Below are 26061 nucleotides of genomic sequence, written 5' to 3'. Positions count from 1 at the left end.
ATGAATTCGGGATCTGAACCTATTTTTCATCCTGAAATATAGAGTGACACCTGCAAAATATTTGACCTGGAAATACGGCTTTTGATCTAAAATACATTGACAACATTCAGCTACGGCCTGTGACCCAGAACAATAGTCTTGGCAATCTTTTTCATATCATGGAATCTTACTGAAGATGTTTATTGTCAATTTTGACAGAAGTTTATGTTAGTGGAACCCTAATAATCAATGAAAGACTTAATACATTTTTAAAAGTAGCAGCAAGATTAAACGATCGTTATTTGTTTGGGAAGAAAATCTGAAAATGGCATGCCTCTTGGTCACTAACTGGCTGGCGAAATACTGATATAATGGGAACATTTTACAAAATGCTAAAATAATAATAATAATAAAAGGTAATTGCTTAGTTATAGCAAAGTCGATCAAGTGCACAAGAGCTGAGTGATTGATTTAGTATGAAAGTGCGTGGAAAAAATAAAAAACTAAAACAAAATACATTACGACTATCTTGAATACAAAGCATATAGAATGAATTCTATTCAAGCTGATAAGACTATAACTTTGTTTGACTCGACCTAGGAAGGAATATAACTAAAAATATAGAAAATCTCTCCTTTCCTTTTCATCTAATCCCTAAAAATATTTTAGCTCTATCTTGGAGCCAAAGAAAATAATTTATTCCAGGATGATAAACAATAAAATTTCTGCCCAAGATATGAAACTGATGATTTTAGCAAAGAAATTTAATAAAAGAAAGTTAAAGATTTATTTGGAAGTTTGCAAAGAAAGGATTATAGTTCGTACTTTGGGGTCCATAAAACTCCATGTGGGTTTCATCGTTTCCAGATTTCTGACGGGCAAAGGATAAGAAAGCAAAATGTACATACAGTGAAAAGACTGGTTGTGGTACAAACCAGAATTAGGTCACCATCCAACAAATTCTGTGCCCAGAGCACTGTAAAAACCATAGTAAACAAAACTGAACTGTACTCAGCTTCATGCACATCAGGAGACGAAAGAAGAAAAGATAACAATTAAATGAAGATGGTAGATGTTGCTGATGAGAATAACGAATATGGCAGCAGCTGAAGGCCACAGTATCCTCCCTTCTGAACAGGAGTGCTAATAAATACAAGCATCAATAGGAACTTCAACGATCTCAGTCAGTAGCGAATGACTGCGGGATTGACAACTTTGATAGTCATAACGTTAGCGTCAGATCAGACAAGCAAGACAGAAAAGGAGAAAAAGTTAAGTATACCTTAGTTTAACCAGACCACTGAGGAGCTGATTAACAGCTCTCCTAGAGAGGGCTGGCCCGAAGGATTAGACCTATTTTACGTGGGTAAGAACCAACTGGTTACTTAGCAATGGGACCTACAGCTTATTGTGGAATCCGAACCACATTACAGAGAGAAATGAATTTCTATCACCAGAAATAAATTCCTCTAACTCTTCATCAGCCGGCCGGAGACTCGAACTCGGGCCTAGCGAGTGCTAGTCCACAGCTCTACCGACTCGCCTAACGAAGAGCTCAGAAAAGGAGAGATGAGGGTGAGGGACATATTATTCAAATGATCAAAAGCTGCAGATTAGACAATGTTAGTACACCCAGTAAATAAATAAATAGATAAATAAATGAGACTTAGAAAAAAATATTTTGATTTTAGTTGGGAACTTGACAAGGCAACCTGCCACGAGAACATTAAAAACAAAAACAATCATGTACCCAAAGCAATAGTACTGCTGTAGAAGTACTTCACTGAAAGTTCTCTTTCCGTCGGCAGTGAATATCGGAAAATAAAAGAAAGGATTTGCTATTTGAAGTGACACTGTAGGTACCTCGCGTAACTGCGTCACAGCGAAAATGGCCACCTCGTCATTTTGAATCACATATGATCATCCATACCACCCGCCAAGTCACCCAATCGCTCCACTATCAAGCTATGGCATTCTCACCAAACGTGACTCCTTTATCCCTTACTCTTAAAAGGCGGGTATATCGCCTTCTGCTAAAGGTGTATGAGAAGAAACCTCATATGTACATACACATATGTATATGTAAATATATACACGTGCACACACACATACAGTGTATATATATAATATATATTGTACATACCTGTATATCTCAAATAACAATCAGTAAAATTGGATAAATATATCATCAATATCATTTAACAAAAATGACATCTGAATACACAGTATATTACGAATAACCAAAAACTTAATAAATCAGTAATAAAAAAAATAGAAAACAAATCAAAAGAAACTCTTATTTGAGCATCCCATTTAACATGGAACACAAATCCAAGAAAATGGAAGGCCAAAATTACTGGTATTATTAATATTAGAGAAGCGATGCCACAGAATCATACGAGATAAATCAGGGCACTCCTTATTCTCATTAAATTTAAAAAGAAGGAAAGTCAAGAAAAATCAAGAGGTGAGGAATTGCTAACTGCTCCTTCCTTCTGTGCGAGAATACATCTTCGTTATTTCAGCCATCTGGGACAGTCAAAACAGGTTCCACTTATCGTTCTGTCAGTCTGGAACTCACTACGCAAATTCCAGACATAAATTCCAGGCAGATTCACTTTGACGACACTTGGTTCGGATTCTCCGTCAATCAGTAGGTTCCTCTGATGGATATCTTGCTATCTTGGCTACGCAAAAATAGAATATCCATATAAACCAAAAAAATAGCACAGTAAGAGTTGTATGCCCAACGACATGGGGAAGAACTGATGAGAGTTCTTGAGCACTTTCTCTGATCTGACCGTTTATTATATATTTTGTAGCATAATGAATCGTCTATTAAGCAAACAGGTGTAGGAATTGCGTGCATGACAATTTTACCAACCCCCTCCCTCACCCCCTTCTTCTCCACGTGAAACTACAGTAATCCTGATAACCTTTCAAACAGCATTTTACACCCGAAACATAACACTGAAATATTCCCATACACCTACATTAATTAGATATCCATTAACTAATGGTATCGAACTAATCAAACAAAACAAATATGCCACTCATGGAAACACGCATCTATACGTTACAGTCTCCACCAAAACATTAAAAAGGACGGCAGTAGTGTTGGTAGGTCGAAGGCGAGGTCCCAAGTTCTATCACATACGATTAAAGAGAGAGAAAGGAAAAAAAGGGAGCTTCACAAACCAATTAAAAGGCTTTTATCATCTTGTAGTTACAAATTACCCCGACACCCATCGCCTATCAAACCATCAGGAGAGAAAGAAATCGCTCCCTAATAGACGTCCGTGACGCTCATTTTTTTTTTTTTTTTTTTTTTTTTAGCATCTTGTCCCATCGGAGGGTTCGTAATGTCCAACAGTATCTCAATTAGCGTCGAGACGCGACACTTAATTGGCTATCAAAAACCGGATTTCAAAGCAGGTATTAATTAGTGTGGAAGCTGGCTGCCTTTTCCTTCGCCTCCTTATTCCCCCTCACCTAGCCCCCGCCCCCAACCTCCTCACTCATCTCTCCCTTCTAGTTCTACTCCCCCTGGCCAGGTCCCCTCGAAAGTCAAACATGGGGGCCACCTATACCTACCCCGAGAGGGAAGCGAGCGGGCTCCCGAAGGAATATCAATTAATTGGCAATAATGATGATGATGTCCGTGGACGCTAGGACTCCGTTCCCTGATGAGAAGAAGGTTTTATGGGTTCTGAGGGCCGTCGCCCTGGTGAAGTCCTCCTCATGAACGCGTGCCGGGTCTAATCTAATTAGCCTTCGGCTTAATTATCCCTGATGTGGTCTGAAATAAGTCGATCGTCCATTCTGCGCGTGAAGTAATAGATGACGATTACCTGATGTTCGATGAAGCTTAGACGAAGCGTCAGCAGTAGAGTTTGCATAAAATCTGACACAACGAATGCTCATTGATGGGCACTGAAACACATATATCGACTAAAGAATTGTACTATACATAACGTAATGTGATTTCCAGCCTTAGATGTAACCCAACACCAAGGCATGTGGCCAGAGTCGTATTTCAGCAAGGATACTGAAGGAACCCGCGACTGAGCTGTCACCAGTCCGTTTCTGAACTTGCCTAACCTTTTGAAAACTAGAATTACAGACTCTTCTGCAGATAGGTAACTAATCAAATCTTATTGTAAATTCCTACTACTACTCTGCCTACAGCTCAGAATTCATCTCTTCTTATGTTTCCATAGCCCTTAGGACACAAATATATCAGTTTACATAATGTCATCCATATATATTAATTTCAATATTATCCATTCATTCATTCCGGTTTGGCTCTTGAAGATTTACAGTTAAAAAGCCTTATATCCTGTTTACTTATCCCTTGTATTTGGAATAATAATAATAATAATAATAATAATAATAATAATAATAATAATAATGCACTTAGTGATTTCCGTCAACAACCAAAGGAATCTTTACTTAGAGGACGCTCAGTATGTGTCTGGCACCCGGATTCATCCTACTTAGGAGGCAGATGATATTAATATATACTGATGGTTATCCCTTGGAAGACCCCATGTTAATCAGCTGATTAACATGAGTTAGTCTGTATTCTGTAGCTGTGCGACCATTTGTCTGTTTTTCTTTCTATCTGCACATCTGTCGTCCGTGTGTTGATTCTTTCATCCTGTGAAAAGCTGTTACCGCGATGTTCCACGAGCAAAACAAATGTTTATGAAAATGTTATTAAAAGAACTGGGAATCTTGTTGCGTTCTTATTCTTGCGCGTAAAATTCAGCACTGGAAAGTCCAAATAAAAATAGCCCAAACACATCTTATCATATTCAAACGTATTAAGATACAGTAGGTACACCTGACGAGATGTATAATGTTTAAGCAACCTCACACACCCTGATCTATAAAAGAATGAGAATAACATTTCGCATTCTCGTTCTGCACGCTAAGAAAATTAATATTCATAAAAAGTAAACAAACACAATCATTTACAAACATACTTTGATATATTTCTTGCCTGAGCTAGTTCTTGGCCAAAAATATAAGAGCACTCAAACAACACACACACAAAAGTATTATGCTCGCATGGGGAGGTGATGCTGGCATAAAATCAAGATCATTATCATAAAACCCATTTTAGGACGAAGGCTCCTAAGAGGTGGGTGTTCGGAGGAAAGAAAGAAGGGAGTTTGGGGCGTGTTGGGATAGGGTTGAGGGGAGGGGAGGGGTTTAGGTATCCTGCCTTCCAAAACATTGTAAAACCTCCTTGGTTCTTCTTCCATGAACTACTTGACTTTTGTCGTGACTGGATTTCGTAAGTGATTAGTATATTTATCTCATTTTTATTCAAATATACATGAAGGAACCAGGAGCCAGCTAAACGTAAAAAGAGAATCTTGAACAAAATAAAAGCAATTCAAAATATCACTTTTGCAATGGTAACCTTGTTATTGTCCAACTCAGATACACCATTCAAGGGAACAAGCAACTACAAAGAAAACGAAGTAAAAAGAAAAAAAGTTAATAATTTCACTCTTGACGCTTTTGTTTTCTCACATACACGCAAAGAAACAAGAGATTAGGCAAATAAAAAAACTGGCTTGAACCCGAAGAAATAAATTCCAATATGAGCATTCCGTATATTCCACTTGATGGCTATTCTAACTCCAACCCAATAATCTATTGATGGAATTCCCAAGGCTCAGCTAAGAGGTAGAATTCCTTTGAATTTTCTTCTACCTTTTCACAATTCAATTATTTAAAGCATATTTTTTGTACAAAGTAAAAGTTGTAATGAACATAGGTTGTAAATCATTAAACATTGTGAATAATGTTTTCATGTCCTGCAAATTTGCAAACTACAGCAGGCATATTTCCTGGTTGTCCGGAGAAATAACATACCTGAGGATAACCACCCTCCCCTTTTTCTCTCTCTCTCTCTCTCTCTCTCTCTCTCTCTCTCTCTCTCTCTGTCGATAACTCTGACATATGCTTATTATTTATGTAGTGGAAACGACAACCAAGGTGTTCGGAATTTGTCTATACTAAAATAACAGCGAGTTCTTTAACGTCCCTTAAATCCGACAAGACCTTTGCAATAAACAGCTTCATTACCTTTGATGTTTTAGAAACCTCGAGGCTCAAAAAATTATAAAATTAAAAACAAACATTCACAAACGCAGAATGCAACAGCAATAACGACGTAAGTAGTTAATCAGCAATTCAGTGATGACCAAAGATTGAAGCAACAAGAGAAGATACAACCACTCACAACCTGCACTCTACGGACTTTTTACCCATAGTTTCACACACAAACACAAACTCGCACATACGCACACACACACATATACGGGTTTTACTGTTGACATTAGCGTCCAAACTGACGGTAAGGGAGGATAGAGATAAGAACTAATCATATTCCTAAGATCAGTTGCATACTTTTTCTGAGCTCGGTCAGCAAGCCCATTGCAATTATGCATATTTTTACAGGGTAAAGTGGTGAGAGGGGGCTGACTCTGAGCTGGAAGACGGCAAGCCTGAACCATAAGGATATTGAATGTGTTATTATTATTATTATTATTATTATTATTATTATTATTATTATTATTATTATTATTATTGAAGTAAAAAAGAGCTCGATGGTCAAGTCAGTTACAGCAACAGCCTCGGACTTCTTAGAGGTCCGTGGCGCGGGTTCAAATCCACAGCCGACCAGTTAGAGAGGCGGTCACTTTGCTATCCGTGTAGACACCTCGGGATTATGTATGTAATCAACAGATAGGTTTGCTTAAAGGCAAATGGGTGGTACAGACTAATACACACACAAACAAAGCCACTCCAACATCTTCTAAAAACATAACAGACACCTCACACGTCTCGACTGTCGAGCTAACCGCGCAAAGTCTCCTCGCTGCTGGGAGAAAGGGCGCTGGTGACTGGTACAATACATGTACATAAGCTACTGGGGTCTAAGCGATGACAGGCAGGGCAGCCGATCGAGACTACAAAGTCTACCCCAAAGGCAAATCAAAGTCCTTCAAAAAGAAGGCATCGTGCTTACCCCATACAAGTGGGAAAAAAGCACGTTAAAAAATAAAAGAAGACTATTGAAGTAAAAAAAAAGTCGAGACACCCCCAAATAGCTACCATTATTTTTGTAAGCACATATATAATCTTTTTAATACTTGTTTAATATTTTTTATAATTTGGCTACTAACAAGAAATTCGTGTCTCAGAGGTTCGCTATAACAAAAGATTTGGTGTGAAGGATATTTGGTTGAGTATTTTCACTATACTTAGCAATTATTGAGAAGCAAATAAAAATACATTTGAGCATGAATCGCAGCTACTTTTCATCAACTTATGCTGAGAGCCTGTGATAACAAGAAAATTTTTATTTGAGGATAGAAACACCCAAATTCTTCACATTACCTTCCATGTAAAACACCCCGCATGGAAGTAGAGGCGTCTGTGCACCTCACGTGATAAGTAAGTATAGGAGGCTACCAGAACCAGACCACTGAGCTGATTAACAGTTCTCTATAGGGCTGGCCCGAAGGATTAGATTTATTTTACGTGGCTAGGAACCACCTTACCTAGCAACGGACCTACAGCTTATTGTGGAATCCGAACCACATTATAACGAGTAATGAATTTCTAAACCATCTTTAAATTCCTCTAATTCTTCATTGGCCGATCGGAGAAATCGAGCGCGGGGGCAGGTTATAGCTGAGAACGATACCCATCAGTCCAATGAGGAATACCTCACGTGATGCACTGTAAATTACAAAAGGTTGTTTGTATAAATACTATCAGGCTCCTGCTGCGCTATTTTTTCCTATTTTATATTACCTATCCCACTTCCTGTTCCCATCTTGTATCCAACCACTAAATCTTCCTCCGTTCACTATGAATGACTGAAAGTAGCCCGTAAATATAAAATTATGTATTCTATCAATGTATAACTGTATAAACTGCTATAACTTTTCCGTTAATATAATATATCGATATTATTATTATTATTATTATTATTATTATTATTATTATTATTATTTGAAGCAGATGAAACCTATTCACATGGAACAAAGCACACAGGCCTTTGAAATTCAAGCTTCTCCTCCTGTCCTTTCTCCTCCTCCAAAGACCCTACTCCTCAGCAGTAACTCCTCCTGATCCCCACGAGCCAGTGATTTTTGCATCGCCCTGGGGAGACGTGAGCCCGTTCTCATCTGGGTGGCTGCCACGACATAACCACTTTACCAGCGGATAAGCTAGTATTCCCATCCCCTTTTCCTCAAGCTCTCGCTTGAGTTTTAACCCCATTTTCAACTCCAGCATCAATTTATTTTCTTCTGTAATCAATCTTCTTCAGGCTTCTTATTCAGATTAGTTTCCAGGTAATGGGATTGAGACACCAAATTTACTTGCAAGTTAAATATCATTAATCAACACGAATTATTTCATCTTTGGCAGTTATTTTGCTAATCATCATCAACCTGCATTTATGTACTGCTACACTTAAATTTATTAAAATTAGATATACTGAATGATATATCACTCAAAACAAGGACTTTAGACAGGCAAATTTTCCTCTGTAATATGAGACGGAATAAAATTATATTTTTCTAGTCTTTCTTTAGATAGGTTGTCAATTCTTCCATTTTATAAAATATAATCATTATAAAATAAGCCGGAGATTTAAATAAATTTATTAAGACCCCTCAAAGCTAAACAGAGGTTTAGAGAATTTGACATAAGACCTTCGTAAAATGAGTCAAAATTAAGAAAAATTTGTCCTGATAGCCATATTGATCCTCGCATAGTTTCAATTTGAAATTTTGTTCTGTAATTAGACCTATTTCAATGAAAACAGATCATGAGCTTTAAACCAAATCACAAAACAGAATATATGTTTAGGCCATTAAACTTGGACCTTGAGGTCATTCATAATTCGAAACTGAAGTAAAAAGAGTTTGAAAGGTGTAAAGGAGAATAATGCAGTTCCACTAAAGATGGAAGAAAAGAATATGAACCGAGGAACAGTAAAATGAAGAAAATGGTTGCAGCTAGGGCCGAAAGAAGCTGCAAAGAATCTTCAGGCAATACCTTCATTGCACCGCATGAATAGATTTAAGAGTCATTCTGATTTTATGGTTGTCAACCTCTTATACAACTCCCAATTATACCTATTGGAAGACTAAATAATATTAAGGAAAACAAAAAAAACAAAGAAGAATTGGAAAAATAAATTCTTGAGAAATCGAGTAAGCAATGTCATCTAGGTATTCTAATATGTAAAACTTTTTTATCTAATTAATTTCAGAAATACAACAGTGCTATGCCTCTAAAACATTTAATCAAATATAAGAGAAAAATAGTTTTGCACGATCTATCTTAAAGAGGTACTCTGCTCAACGTCCAGAGAGAGAGAGAGAGAGAGAGAGAGAGAGAGAGAGAGAGAGAGAGAGACCCTTCCCTAATCAGAACCCAGGCGTCACAAAGTGAGGCAAAAAAAAAAAGCATTATTCCAACTATTCCTCTCGCTTTCATGGTCCTTAGACCTCGATACGAGTTGAAGTGGGGGAAGGACTGACTGAGCTTTTTTGGGGAGGACCCGGGGGAAGTTTGGATATGATTTTGCCAGGGGGACGGGGGTAGAAAAGCAGCAGTAGCAGTGGCAGGAGGAGACGCAGAAGCAGAAGGATCTGCAGGTAGGAACTGAAGGGAGGGAGAGAGGGCGAACGAGAGGGAAAATGGAAAAGTAGATCACAAGAGTAGAAGAACAGGAAGGAGATGTGTGAGCTCAAGGAGGAATCAGTGTTAAGAGTTTTGGGGAGTGATGGGTCCTAGGTAGGCCTGCCTGGAGCAAGTGGAGCAGTGAGGAGTGGGGAGTAAGGGAGGGAGATTGAAGCCTAAAAGGGGGAGGGGAGTGTTTAAAGGGGGGTGGTAAGAGGAAAGAGACCACATCAGGGGGCCTGAATGCCCCTTATCAGATTGCGCCAAATAGGAAACGAAGCGAGGATGTCTCATACCCCCACCCAACAATCCCCCTTCCACAAGGAGGGGAGGGGTGAGGAAGGGAGAAGGGGGAGGAAGTCGTAAGGGGAGTTAGATGGAGGAATGGAAGGGAGAGGAGAGAAGGGGGGGAGGAGGAATGAGGAATAGCGGGCGTCTGTTCCCAATCTCTCTCCCCAAAAGGGACGAGAACTTGTAAAGGGACCGAAATTAAAGAAGAAGACATCATAAGGGGAGGGGAGGGGGAGGGGGAAGGGGAGAGGATGAGGGGAAGAGAGGGGGGAAGGGGAGAGGGGAGGGTGGACTACATGTCCTGCATTTACCAAGGTCATATATATATATATATATATACATACATATATATAAAAATATATATATAAATATATATCTAATACAAACACACACACACACAAATATATATATATAGTGCCTCTTTTGATTCCAACATTCAAATTATGAACCTGACAGTTAGACGACTACTGTGGTCACAGTGAGTTACGCAACGGAATGTGCTTGTGAAAGTACTCTGAGAACTGGCAACAAATGGTAGTTAGTCCAATGTGGTGGGTTACATTCACGGTAAGGGAGAGCTAGGGGCTAGCTACCTCATCCCATAAAGAACTGCTGAGAATTGGAAGGCTCGTATTTTCTACAGCCAATAACTCTAATTTAATCACTCTTGGTTCCATGGCAATTTCATAAATTAAGTAATTAAGCAATTATAAATCACTGCTCAAATTCATATTTAATGAAAATTGATATTTAGATTTTCTATAAATCCTTCAGACAGTAACATCATGCAGTAAACATTTAACAACATCCCTGAATTTCTTTATATTATTAATAACCTAACCTGTCAACAAATTTGTTTACAGCTATAAACCGATATATTTCTTTAAATCGTCAACAACCTTATTTACCAAGAGATTAATTTATAACAATAAACCCATATACGAACACTAGTTTATTGTCATAAGTCGATGGTAACGGTAGTTTATGGTAACAATAAATTATGTTAATGCAATAAACCGATACACGAACACTAATTTATAACCATTAATCGATAATAATTTTTTTTTTTGTAAACAAGCGATTTAGCAGGCAGTGACTGCATTCCTCTCCCGTACGACATAGTGAAACGCGGCGTGTCCCTCCCGCAGAGTTTCGGCTGGCGAGGATATAGAGAGAGAGAGACAGTGGAAAATCGCTTGATTGGACATTCGCCCTGTTGACATAATTGATTTATGTGGCCTTTAACAATTCCCGAAATTGGTCAGGCCGCACCTTTGCTTCGGTGGGCACCGCCGCGGTGTTTTCGGACAATAAGGAATGTCAGCCGGTTTAATAAAAAAAAAAAAAGTAAAAAAAATAAGTAAAAAAGTGCGCCAAAGTTTCTTCGGCGCAAATGAGTTTTCTGTACAGTTTATAGTCAAGGACACCGAAAATAGATCTATCTTTCGGTGGTCTCGGTATAATGCCGTATGAGCCGCGGCCCATGAAACTCTCAACCGGCAGTGGTGGCCTGTGTGGTTGCGTTGCCAGAAGCACGAACATGGCTAACTTTAACCTTAAGTAAGATAAAAACTACTGAGGCTAGAGGGCTGCAATTTGGTATGTTTGATGATTGGGGGGGTGGATGATCAACATACCAACTTGCAGGCTTCTAGCCTCAGTAGTTTTTAAAAGGGCGCACAGAAAAAAGTGCGGGCAGAATAAAGTACGGATGGACAGACAAGGCCGGCACAATAGTTTTCTTTTACTGAAAACTAAAAGAAGGAATATCTGAATTGCCGTTTATGGTGTGTGAGGAATTTGGCTGTCTTCAGAGGATCGGATGGTTGTGGCTGTCTCTCTTCCATACTAGGATAAAATTGCAGTTTTGATGTAGTAATCTCTCTCTCTCTCTCTCTCTCTCTCTCTCTCTCTCTCTCTCTCTCTCTCTCTCTCTCTCTCTCAACTTTGAACCACGCTATCACATGTTTTATGTATATATATATATATATATATATATATATATATATATATATATATATATATATATATATATATATATATATACATACATACATATATACATATATATATATATATATATATATATATATATATATATATATATATATATATATATATATGTGTGTGTGTGTGTGTGTGTGTGTGTGTGTGTGTGTGCCTATGTGTAATACGTAACTGCTACATTTAAACAAAGGCACCCTCATGAATAACAAATGAATGAGTATGGAAGACATTGCAATTTCAATCCCAGGATTTACCTTAAATATTAAGTTGATTAATTCGACGAAGAATTGCGCCGTGTTTTCAAAATTTAAAAGAATAAAACCTTTCGTTTATTTTCACGTACCGGAAATTCTGAGCATTTTAGATATTTACGTCAAATATTACTTCCATCATATTTCCAGGTAATACTTACTGTACTATGCACGTGAATATTTTCAGATTTAAGAAAAATGAATATATTATAAGAGCATGGAATATTTATGAAATTTAGGCTGGAGAAAAAATACCTCATATAATTAATAATGATGAAGCTTTTTTCTGCTACGAAATTAATGTTCACGAAATTAAAAAAAAACATTAGCGTGCGTTATTTTCAGGGTGGAATTTAGGAAAGAAGGAAGTCAAATCATTTCTATAATAAAAGTCTGGATCTGATCAGTCTCTTAAATGTCAATGGACTTCAGTTCGACAAAACATCATCAAAATAAAAGCAGAGAAAAAATAATTGCGTTGGATTTTGCACAAGTAGCGCTTAGATGATAAACTTTATTGAATCCGAATAATGTTATGTGCTCGCAAAATACTTATTTATTTGGTGAAAGCTTACGGGTAAATAATTTGAAGACAAAACTCCATTTTGTTTTTCCGCTGGATGTTTAAAAATAAAGTTTAAAGATAAAACTCCATTTGGAAGAAAACACCCTCAAACCCACACCAAACCTAAACTGGTCAAAATTACATTCTCACGCATGGCTTCCAAACTAACCAGTACTGATAAGAAACAACTAAACCCCAATTCCCAGGGTTCAAAAGAAGATTTGGAAGTTACTGAAGTGTTCTCGTCGAATGGGGAAAGCCTGCGAGCCTAAATCCACTCCTGACAGCAGCATTCAATATCAGACGGGGTACGAAAGCCCACCACATACATAAGTGGATGTTTGGATATCGATTTCATATATATGTTTAATTGTACGGATGTGAATTCCAGCCTACCAGTTGATGGGGTTGCTATTCGTCTTTAAATGTAAGGAGCTCTAAAAAATTTATATAAGGCATAGTTCAGGTGTTGATTGAGGGCTATACACCAGTAAATATGGAGGAAATTAAGTGAATAGTTGATTCATTACTGTGTAATTGTTCCCTGTTATGTTCTCTATTAGAGTTATGTGGAGGGTGGGCTAACCGAATTATGTGTTAAAGCACAGGTCTGAGGGTAATTCACTAAAAGAAGAAGGCTTCCACAGCCAACCCAACAACAATCTTTCGAATGGATGGGTGCTCTTCATGAACATTACAGCCTCACTCCAATGAATGCGTTAGTCTGGTTTTGTAGTTTGTTTATGTTATATGTAGGAAAATAAACGAGCATTATATTTCACTATGAACCTACATTACTCATCTCCTAAAGCGGGGATTGATAATGTATTTATATCTCATGGTACTAACCACAACGTAATTGAATATTAGGCACCTAATAAAATCTCTACAAAGCAACTTCGCATCGAATGCACCGGCGGGAGAGAGAGAGAGAGAGAGAGAGAGAGAGAGAGAGAGAGAGAGAGAGAGAGAGAGAGAAAGAGAGAGAGAGAGAATTTGACCTAATCTCTTAAAATCTAAAATTGTCAAGGTATTTGCTTCACCGTTACCATTGTTGACAGTGAAAAAAGACACAATTTGCGAAAGAATTCCCCCAATCTCTATTCGGGAATAGTGCTGGAACGGAGGTGAATATTCCCGAGGGTAGAAGTAAATCTTCTGTGTGAATGCGTTCCGAGTTATTCTCCTTTATTCCTGTTTTAAGAAGGAGTCACTCTTTTAATTTCATCCTTGAAAGTGTTTATATATATATATATATATATATATATATATATATATATATATATATATATATATATATATATATATATATAGAATTACAAGAGAGTTTAACTTTTCCATCAATCTGTATATGTACCAATAAATTATTCTCTCTATCTATTCTTGAAATTATTCTGTCTACATACATTCGTGTGAAACACACACACACACACACACACACACACACACACACACACACACACACACACACACACACATATATATATATATATATATATATATATATATATATATATATATACATATATTGTTTTATATCAAAGTGTAAATCAGATATATGACTTATACTAACACAAGTGTAAAAAAAAAAGAGGTAGAGGTTACTAAAAAAAATACGTCCAAATTAAGAAATTTTTGCACGTATTTCCACATGTTTCTGAAAAGAAATGTTTTTACACTATTAATCCTTTTAAAACACCTTGAGCAACTGAACACATCAGATGATAACATTCTGTATAACCAGGTTAATAAATAAAGGTAAAATGATAAAAGGAAAAATCTCATAATAAATAAGCATGGGACTTCATTAAACTTAAGATTTTCAACATAAAAACAATATGGTGAACGCTAAAGATCCATGGAGACGCCGTGACGTTATTCACATGTTAGGGAAGATTTAGTTTATGATCAGATACGATACGAGCTATCTCTCCCCTCTCTCTCTCTCTCTCTCTCTCTCTCTCTCTCTCTCTCTCTCTCTCTCTCTCTCTCGTATTGAACGCGTTTTCAACAGGAATTCGGAGGAAATTACCTCGAGCCTTTAATGTTTAACTGGGCAAAACTGTTATCGACAAGAACTAAAGATACGGAGTTTGTACGGTGCTCTTACGTCAAGCCCGATTATAATTCTTCATGCTATGGTAATCTCTCTCTCTCTCTCTCTCTCTCTCTCTCTCTCTCTCTCTCTCTCTCTCTCTGTGTGTGTGTGTGTGTGTGGGAATTATGAATGGTTACCATTCATATGTTTGATCATTTGAAATTTGTGTAATTCTTCATATAATGACACGCTCTCTCTCTCTCTCTCTCTCGGAATTAAGATGGTCACCATTCATATGTTTAATCCTTTTATTTAGTTATTCAAAACTCGGACACGTTAACTGATGAATATTATATTTCTCTGTTCTTATCTTAAATAATCCTTTATAAACTTTCAAAAGCATATTCAATTTTCGACGCGGCGTGTTTCATATAATTAAGTACCATTATAAGTTCAATATATTAGCATTAACATAATTAGTTTTGTGTTATTATCATAAGTTGTAGAATTAAAATAAGTACTAAATCTCCTATGACGTATGAATTACTTTACGGAGAAATGAGCTCAGGATTTAGACCGTTTCCCTATAAATTAATTCGTTGACTGAGCTGATTTCTACCGAAAGTATTCGCAGGATTTAATAAAATTCAATTATTTCCATAAGGATTTTTCGTACTCTGCTCCCTATTGCAGACGCACTTTCATCACTGAGATATAAAGATGTACCGTGTACCTCAGCCAAATATTTATCACATCAAAATCTAGGGAATCTTAAAAATCTTAACACCAAATTCTTTAAATCTTTATGTACAACTCCCTCTGGTACATGGCTTATACTATATTGGCATCTTATAAAATTGGTAGTGTTAGTGTGTGTGTGTGTGTATGTCTGTATGTATGTATATATATATATACACATATATATATATATATATATATATATATATATATATATATATATATATATATATATATATATATATATATATATATATATATATATTATAAGAAGGCACTAAGGCAGACAGCTTGGTACATGGTTTTCCCTTATTCATCACGGCCTACGTTTCTAGACTCTTGTTTCATCCCCAAGGCTAAAAATACAAAGCAAAATATAGAAATACAGCAAGAAATGTTAGTATGTATACGAGTATACAAATAAATTATGATAAAGCAAAACACCAATACAAAAGGTAATCCTAAAATAAAATTGTTCAAAAAGAGAAAGACCTAGAATGCTTCAACTAACAGACCTTATTCCTCGAAGTTCAGCTGCTATATACAGGGGCGTGGACGAGGAATAATTGTTCAAAGAGGGAACAAGCTTCTTGATCGATAACAATTCAAGAATAGGGAAATGGTGTTCGCGTTGGCTAGTTAGTATAATCTTAAAATCATTATAGTCTATTTTACTTTTGCATAGTTTTATATAATTTCTAATATTTGATGTTTCGGGATTGGGCAACTTGCACCCAGTACGAAAGCTAACGCCAATATATGGGTCACAGCTGCTGACTTTAAGCAGTCGGCGTGTGTCTCCCACGTATGTCTGACAATGGCATTGGCAGCAAGTAAATAAGTAAACAACACCGGACTGCATTAAAGGGGGCAGTTTTTCTTTGTGATGAAACATACCACCAATAGTTCTTGGGTTCTTAAATATGAGCTTCATGTCAACTGCAGAAAAATAAAGCATTACAATCCTTTTTAGGTTGGATAGGAAAGAGCTGTCATGTGTGAATTGGAAAACTTATATAGTATGTTAATTCATGTGCCAAGGGTGTATTAGCAGGAGGGTGAAAGGACTTATCCAATGTTTTCTTAACATATTTTAAAAATAAATTGGATGGATAGCAACTTTATTTAAAATAATCATAGAGAAAACCTACTTCCTTGTGAAAAAGATTCCAATCAGATGTAAGTGTGATGGCCCTGTGGAAGAGAGTGGATAGGGAATTCAATTTAAAAATATAAAAACATGAACTGTAAAAATTCTGTCCCAGACCTGTAAAGGTTTTCTTGCGAAACACACCAGTGTGGAATCTACTGTCATCACGGATGACGATGGTGTCTAAAAAGGATAATTATATATATATATATACAAAATATACCAACATAACGGCGATATTATATATATATATATATATATATATATATCCATATATATATATAATTATATATATATATATATTATATATATATATATATATATATATATTATATATATATATATTATATATATATATATATAAAATATATAGAAATATATATATATTTGGATATAATATATTATATATATATAATATATGTAAAATTATATATATAAATATAAATATATATATATATAATATATAATAAACATATATATATATATAATATATAATATGGTTAAAATTATATATATATATATATATCATATATATATATCCAGAATATATATCAATTGTTTCCACTATATATATATTTATATATAATATATAATATATTATTATATATATATATATAATATATTATATTATATATATATATATATAATATATATATTATAATATAACATAATATTATATATATAAATAGTTTTATATATATATTATGTATTATATATATAATATATGTAGTATATATATAATATATATATTATATATATATAATATATATATTTATATATTTATATATATATATATGATATATAATATATATTACGAAAATATATATAAGTAGTTATATATATATAATATATTTATTTTTAAATATATATAAACGATTAATATTGTATATATATATAAAAAATATATATATATATATATTATAAATATATATATTAAATGATAATTATAAATATCATCAGTATATATATATATATATATATATATATATAATATATATATATAAAATAATATATATATATATATTTTTATAATATATTTTATCGCCGTTATATTATATATTTATATATAATCATATATATTATATATATGATAAGTTTTATATATATATAATATATTATATATATAACATTAAATTTACTTATGATATTATAGAGTAATAATATATATATATTTTTATATACCATCGCATCCATGATGACAACACAGACTTCTTATGAAGTCTTCAAGTCTGCTGCTCTACCGGTCTGGCCAGAATTTACAGTTCCATATTTGCTATATATATAAACTAATTCCTATCCACTCTCCTCCACAGGGCCATAACACTATATATATATATGGCATATATATAAATATAACTATGTATGTGTGTGTGTGTGTGTTATTTAAAATATATTATATAAAACATTATAAGTATATTCACCCTATGCTACCATATATATATATAAATTAATATATTATATATATATCCATTATATATATATATATATATATATATAAATATAATATAATATATAACTATTTTATGCAGTTGACGTTATATATATATTTATAGAACCCAATATATATTATATATATATTATATTATATATATATATATATCTTATATGCAGTAATGTTGTTTATTTGTTTACTTATATCAATGCCATTGTCGTTGGAAACATATATATATATTAAAGTCAGATATGATATATATATTGGCGTTAGCTTTATTATGTGTGTGATGTCCAATATATATATATATATATAAATCATATATATATATATATAAATATATATGATTTTAAGATTATACATAATACATATAATAAATGCAATTATATTCTATTATTACAAAAATAGTTAGCATGAATCTGTTAGTCTCTTCTTGATATTTTATATTAGTTTCACTAGTTCACAATATACGTAAACCATAGGATTAGTCATTCAAAAATTTTATTAATAATAATGTGCGAGGCAAATCTTTTACAAAATAATCGGTTCTTACAAAGTTCACACATTTGAAGGGAGATGAAACTTTGGATTGATGGCATTTGGAGATGAAAATATTGAAACATAAGAACAGCGATGACCTCTGTAGTTTTATATTTTACATCCTTTAATCAAGATGAAAGTATGACATATTCAGCATTATCAGAAAACCATGTTTAGGGAAACTGCAGGTAGTGAATTGCAAATATATCTGATGCGCTATATAAGCTGTTGTCTAAAAGTTTTGAAGTATGTTGCAAAACATTTTTGATATTGCACATGATCCACAGATCAAGCAGGAGGTGGAATGAGAAGGGAGGGTTGTTATATCCATATGTGCTTCCAAGGAAACGCATGAGAAAAGTTATCAACATGCGATGATCTGTATACCAGGTACATGCAGGGTTGCACAGGTTCAGCCAGTGTTTCCCAAGATTATCATTATTATTAAAATAGTTTAACCAGACCACTGGTGTTTCCAAAGAAACACAGGGAGAGGAGTTAACCTCACTACTTGCATGCATGCAGTCCTAGGACAGGAAAAGTGCAGACAATAGGTCAGGTAGGTTGACCAGGTGTACTTCAGGGAAGCACGCATTGGTCTGTAGACCAGGTATGCATAGGGTTGTACAGGCTTTAACCAGTCCACATCTAAAGAGACACAAAAGGAAGGGCTAACCCCACTGCTTGCACGCGCACCCCCCCTCCCCCACACACACACACACTCACTGGGCTGGGAAGGGCACTTGCTGGAAGCCCTATGGGATTTCTCACGAGTGCTGGGCAGGAGTGAAGGAATGCTACAAAGAACACTCAATACTGCCTGCAGCATGCCATACAAGACATGCTGTGAGAAGTACCTGTGCATGGGGGAAAGTTCTGGAAAGATGAATGTAAATATACTGATACAATACTGTATTTATATCAAACTGGCTAAATGGTTTTCAAAAGTGCATAATTCCAAGTGAAGACATAATCTGGGAAAATTCCTGTAGTTAGTGAACATTTAATTAGCTGTTCACATTAGAATTTGTATCTTTCACTTTTATGTACAGTAATTATTATGGTCTAAGTCTGGTTAATAAAGATTTACTTCACAGTAATTTAACACAAATTCTTTACTAATGTTAAAAGAATTAAGACATTGTATTTTAATTCATTGTACATTTCCTGTTTGCTTTGCAGGGATATGATGACCCTTTAGATGATCAGGATGATGCCTCCAGCAGACGATCTTCATTGATTCAAGCTTTAGGGCGGAATGACTCACAGGATACACTAAAGTTATACATTCGTCGACCTTCACAGGATGAAAAGAAGAAAAACTCAGCATTCCAAGGTACACTTCCAGTTTTCAGTTCAGTGAAAATGACATACTGTAGTAAATGTAAAAATAATTAATCCAGGTTTCATAGACAGAATTTTAAGGAAGAGGGTAGGATTAAACAATTTTTCCACATTAGTATTAAGGAAACAAACACCACCAAGAACCTGCTTCTCCCAGATGTCAGTTGGTGAAAAATTCTGCCTTAAGTAAAATTCCTCCTGACAGTTTAGTGAGAATGTAACAAAAAGGTAGCTGTAACTAAACTACTTTTCTGTTTCATTTACAGATAGCAGTGATGACGAAATTGAAAATGAATCTCCCCGTCGTGGATCAGCACCTGCACAATCCCTTGCTGATGATTCACCATCAAGTAGGTCTGAACAGCTAATACAGAAGTACAGGCATTCTGTGGATGTATCAGCCGACATCTTGCGTTCAATAGAAAAGGTAATAACTGTGAAATATGATGGTACTCTATATATTGAAACCTTCCTTAACATCAGTTATTCTTTGCCCTTGATTATTTAAAAAATTGTGTACATACGTACCTATTTTCTATCCGTTGCCTTCCACTTTTACATTGCTTTAAAAACTGCATTAATTTTGTAATAAGATTTCTTCCTTTCCTTTCAGATGTATTAGTGCACTCAGTGCCAAACTATAAGAAGCACTATACCTAACAGTATCATCTCAAATTTTACATGCATTACCATAATTTAATGTATTCAAATTCAAAATAACACATTTGAAATATAACAAGGTACTGTAATCTGTTTGTTACTGTGATAATACAGACTCTCATCTCTTACTTTCCTGGTGCCAGTTAGAATCTATCATTAAAAGATTGTTATCGAAGCAGCTGATTAGCAGTATGTAGGTGAGGGATTGGGTGTTACCCATCACTCATATGACTGCGTGGCCCATTTCTTGGGCTGCTGTAGAGAGCGGACATCCACATTGCTGTGGAAGTACTTGTGTGACCGGTGATGAAGTCTGGTTTGACTGTGGCTTGTTTTTAAGATTCTAGTTTGATTATTACTTAGGTTGAGAATGATGGAAGGGTGTTCAACAGAGAAGTGTGTGACTGTGTGAACAGGGTGGCTTTCCATGTGTTTATTTTGGAGGGGCCAGTGTTACATTGTTGACCTTAGTTGGAAGGAGTATTCTGGCTGGTCTCTGTCACAGTTGGCAAGGTATGGGACCAAGTAAAATGCCAAAATCAAAATGCCTCTACTAATGGGAAGACAGGTGATTGCCAGTGTCATCCCTGTGTGGGTAGTGACCATGTGCCTGTTCATCTCGCAATCTGTTCCTGCATTGCTGGCTGCTCCAAGTGCTCCATGGTTCTGGCAGGTTTTAAGGCATTGTGGCCTTCACCAAGCAGAAAGCTTTGGCCAAATGCTTTTTGGGCATTCTTGCTGTTCCTGTTTCAAGGCTATCTCCATAGAACACCCTTGTTGCTGTCAGTCAAATAAATGTCATTTCACTGTTTTAAAACCCAGGATTGCTGCATACACCCTGCTTTCACCTCTGCTTTAGTAGAAATCAGGAGCAAGAAGCTAAGTCAAAGCCAGGGGAAGAAGCATAAGCATATACCTACCTCATCCTCCTCTAACTCCTATTCATCATCTTCCTCACCTTCCAATGCTCTGAATAATGTAGGTAGAAACCTAGAAGGCTAAGAAGTCTTTTTCTGGATAGTAGTCCTATAAGACTTCACGCAAGAGTTAATCATCATTGAAGGGGAACCTGAACCTGGCTCTGAAGGAGAGTTGAGGATGTGGTCCATAAAAAAAACATGTTGCCACTCACCATGGTTCCTGCTTGTCTTTATTCAAGACCTATTGTGTCTGGAGTTCCACAGGGCAGTGTTCTTGGTCCACTGTTATTTTTAGTGTATACCAGTGACATGGTTGTTGGCCTGGAAAACAAGATTGTTCAGTATGCCAATGATGCAACACTTGTGGGTGTAGAAAAGTCTCCACTCATGAGAAATGACGCTGCCCTAAGCCTCAATCAAGACATGGACTGGATCAGGGAATGGTGTAGTCAGTGGGGTATGACGCTGAACTCCAGTAAAAATAAAACACTACTGATTAGCAGATCTCGTACAGATTTCCCACCCCATCCTCCCCTTCAGGTGGATGGAACTTTGTCGAATGAGTTTGGAGCTTTTAGTGTTCTAGGTGTAACTTTTGACTCACGTCTAATTTTTGAGAAACATCTAATGACAGTTTCAACAAATGCTGCACGACAGTTAGGTACTGTTTGTAAGACCTCATTTATAACAGATTCGTTGAACAGCAGCACCAATATGCAGTAAATGTGCCTCGCTGTCGAACTTTTCAGTTCCAGAGGTCCTTTGTTCCTCACACTGTTTGACTGTTAAACAGCCTCCCTGAGGATGTCGTGCAATTGGAACTTCAGAAGTTCAAGCACAAATGCAATGCATTACTGTCCTAATATTATTCTTGCAATTTGATACATTTTTGTGTATTTATTTATTAATTTATTTTTCTTTTTTAATAAGTGGTTTCTCTTCCTTTTGTATTTTCTTTACTTCCTCTTTCTTCTTCGTAATGAACACCATGTTCTTTGGAAGCTTGAATTTCAAGTCAATGGCCCATGTGGGCTTATGCCATATGAAAAGGTTTCATCTACTGAATAATATATTAATAATAATAATAATAATAATAATAGTAACAGCATATGTTTATTAGGTCCCCTGGCATGTGTACAAGTATTTACCTAGGCACAGATCTTGTAGCATGTGACACCAAATCTGCACAGCAATTGGTCTGGGTTTTTGATGATTTGATAGACATGCTCAGTTTGCACTAACATTTTACAGTAGGGTTAGTGTTAGGTTCCATCAGTTTTGGACACTTTGTGTCATGAACTCATGGCCAGTCAACTGGTCAGGTTGATGCATCTCTCCCCAAATTCAGAAGAGGGCTTTTTTCAACCTGCTTGGGACCCATTATAACCAGAGTCTCCTATGCCTTCTGAGCCCTTGCAAGCTGAGCTGATGGGCATTTTTGAGACACGGACTTATTTATGAGTATAATGATAGAGGGGAAGTGTCCATAGCAGTTACACTGAACTTACTGATTGATAGCATCTTAGGCCGCACTCATAAATTGAGACTGTAAACTACATTAGCTAGGCTTTCATATCTTTTAGCCACTTTTTATTTCACTCATTTTATCAAGATTGACCTGTAGATAACAATCATTGCACAATCTTAAATACACTACTGGTCTCTCTTATAACATGGAGGAGGTTGAGGTTGAATTACATTCCTCCTCTCCAGCAGAATTCAGGCACTGATATGGTAAAACAAGGTAAAAGAATGAATGTGAAACCTTGCTCTTGGTGTGGGGTCCAATGTCAATGGACTGAGGGTAAGGTGTATTTCTAAAAAGTTTCCCAAGAACAGTCACCATTTGTTTCAGCATTCATCCTCTGAATTAGTGAGTGGGAAACTGTCCTAGACAAAATCTTATCGTATTGTGCACTATGCAAAACAACTGTCAACTTAGAGACAATGAATATGCAATGCTAATGGAACTGGATCCTCCCTGTATTCCTCCCCCCCCCAAAAAAAAAGTGAGAGGTCCATCTTACCTACTCAGGCACCATGCCAACAGAACTGCAACAAAGGAAAGATAAGAAAAACTTTACAGCTCATTCATTTCAACTATATTTTTGGAACAAATAACTGAGCTAAATTCCTGTTCTCAAAACTGAGAGGAAAGATAGCCATTAGGCTACTTAGTGTATGCACAAACCAGGAAATAAGTTTGATGTCAAAAATCAAATGAATGATTGATTGAAGCAACCATTGAAAGTCAGTCTATGTTTTTGAGGATATCAAAGAAATACAAGGAATCAAAGTAACAGTCACTAGTCAAGACATAATTATATCCAAGGGACAGTACTGTAATTCTACTTTACTAGAGTTTAATAGAAGGGAAACTTATGGAATAATACACCCAATAATAAAGCATATTATACCCATGGTTGAATCATGTAATTTTCTAAACCAAAAAGAATGCTACACTGAAATAATTCTTCCTTTTCTTAAAATTGTATGCACTCATTTGACCCATGAATATTTAATGAGTAACCTACATAACCCAATCCCTGTTTGCAGGGAGTGAAGGTCAACTCTGCAGTTATGCATACCTTATATGAATGTTAAAATTTCACTCTACAGTGAATGTCAAGTTCTGGAAATAAATCTGTTGAAAGAAATTTTGCCAGAAGTTACATCATTATCAGTTTATCCCTTAATCACATTTATAAAGACTTCCAAGTTAATCCATAAAATGAAGTTTTCATAATAAACTAATATTGTAATACTTACCTGAACACCTGAATTAGCCCTGGTCACCTACCAGCCCGAACTACATCCCCATAGCTTTTACCCACTAAATGGGTAATAAACTGTCAGCATTACCAACGCTTACAGGAAAATCTTGTCAAATGAGTTACCTGAAGTACCACTGGCAACACTGCTGCAAGTCCCGGCCAAGTGAGGCCGAGATCTAGTGCGTTATCCACTATTCAAATTGAAGTGGGGAGGAGGGTGGGAATCATTCAGGTGTTCAGGTAAGTATTACAATATTAGTTTTTATTATGAAAACTTCATATTGCAATACACTCCCTGAAAATCTGAATTAGCCCGATTAACAAAATTTAGTGGAGGTGGGATCAATCTAATTCAGCCCGACCTGCCAACAGGGAAAGCAGGTAACTCATTATTCGCCTACTCTGTATAAATGAATGTATCTTCACCTGGTTATCCCACTCGGCAGGTGAGAATGTCTGTAGAGAGAGTACCCCCGGCGTCAGTCTCATGTCTAGGTACTGTCTGAGTTGAGCTACCTCTCATGTGGTATTCAAACCTCCTCATGGATAGAGAGTAGCAAAATAAAAACCAACCTACCATGTGGCTAATCACGGTCTCCCATGATTAGTGGAGAACGATGAACCTCCCATGTGGCTAATCAAAGCACTCTCATTTATGGAGGGTCTGAGTCGAGCTACCTCTCATATGGTATTCAAACCTCCTCATGGATAGAGAGTAGCAAAAAAAAACCAACCTACCATGTGGCTAATCACAGCCTCCCATGATTAGTGGAGAACAATGAACCTCCCATGTGGCTAATCAAAGCACTCTCATGTATGGAGGAGTGCGATGAACCTCCCATGTGGCTAATCAAAGCACTCTCATGTATGGAGGAGTGAAGAACCTCCCATGTGGCTATTGTAGCCTCTCATGTATGGAGGAGAAGTTGAGTGTGCAGGATCTTCGAGTTCTTCGCCGTCCGTTGCTGCCAATGTCTGCGCAGAAGAGGTTGAAGAAACCAAACCTGTCCACTGGATCTGCCTATCTTCACAGTACTAACGTCAAACTTAATACAGTATTCTCACTATGAACCCCAATTAAAAGAGAATCCAAAATTCCAAATTTCCTCAAACTACATTCATTACCTAGAGTTCCCCCCACCCTTAACATTACTACGTAATTATAAGATCGAGCTGGTCGTCGCAAAGGGACCAAGGGAGAAATTCTTCTTCGAAGAACGTCTTTTAGGTAGAAAGTCGTGAAAACCGACACCGACTTCTAAGTGGCCACCTCTAAGAACCTCCGCACTAAAGAGAGTACCCCTTAGCTAAATGAGCACCCACGATAGAAGGGTTAGCGGCTACACACGGACTAAGAGAATAACTTTCATGTAAAAGGAGAACGATGCATCTCCCAAGTGACTATTCAGAGCCTACCCATTAAGGAAGGAATGAAGCAGTGTGCCGAGCCGATGACCCTCTGCCCTGCAGGTTGCGGCAAAGGCTGACGAGCACAGAAGTATCCCAGCGCCGACGAAACAACCTAGGCTAGCCTACAAGAGCACCTCTTTGGACTCTCGTAGGGAAACTATCAAAGACTAGGATACTTAAGATGTACTAAACTTAAGTTCATGTGATTATACTATCATTGTTGCTGAAGATTTTAAAGC

At 36.2% G+C, this 26061-nt stretch overlaps 1 protein-coding gene and 1 long non-coding RNA gene across 7 annotated transcripts in view; one reads left to right on the top strand and one right to left on the bottom strand.

The window, feature by feature from the left end:
* Positions 1-26061, bottom strand: part of LOC136853416 (uncharacterized) — a 147330-nt gene that overhangs the window by 34113 nt on the left and 87156 nt on the right. The window lies entirely within an intron of this gene.
* The window catches only part of LOC136853415 (uncharacterized), a 439436-nt gene that overhangs the window by 401720 nt on the left and 11655 nt on the right, over positions 1-26061 (top strand). For all 5 annotated transcript variants that reach the window (XM_067128926.1, XM_067128924.1, XM_067128925.1 and 2 more), the window contains 2 exons: positions 19897-20050; positions 20325-20485. In XM_067128926.1, the coding sequence (XP_066985027.1) occupies positions 19897-20050; positions 20325-20485 (315 nt within the window). The remainder of the gene's footprint in view (positions 1-19896; positions 20051-20324; positions 20486-26061) is intronic.

The sequence above is a fragment of the Macrobrachium rosenbergii genome, chromosome 27, assembly GCF_040412425.1.
Source record: "Macrobrachium rosenbergii isolate ZJJX-2024 chromosome 27, ASM4041242v1, whole genome shotgun sequence".
NCBI classification, from domain to species: Eukaryota; Metazoa; Arthropoda; class Malacostraca; order Decapoda; family Palaemonidae; genus Macrobrachium; species Macrobrachium rosenbergii.
Note: the sequence above shows the minus strand (reverse complement) of the source record. Positions and strands in the feature narration are given on the sequence as shown.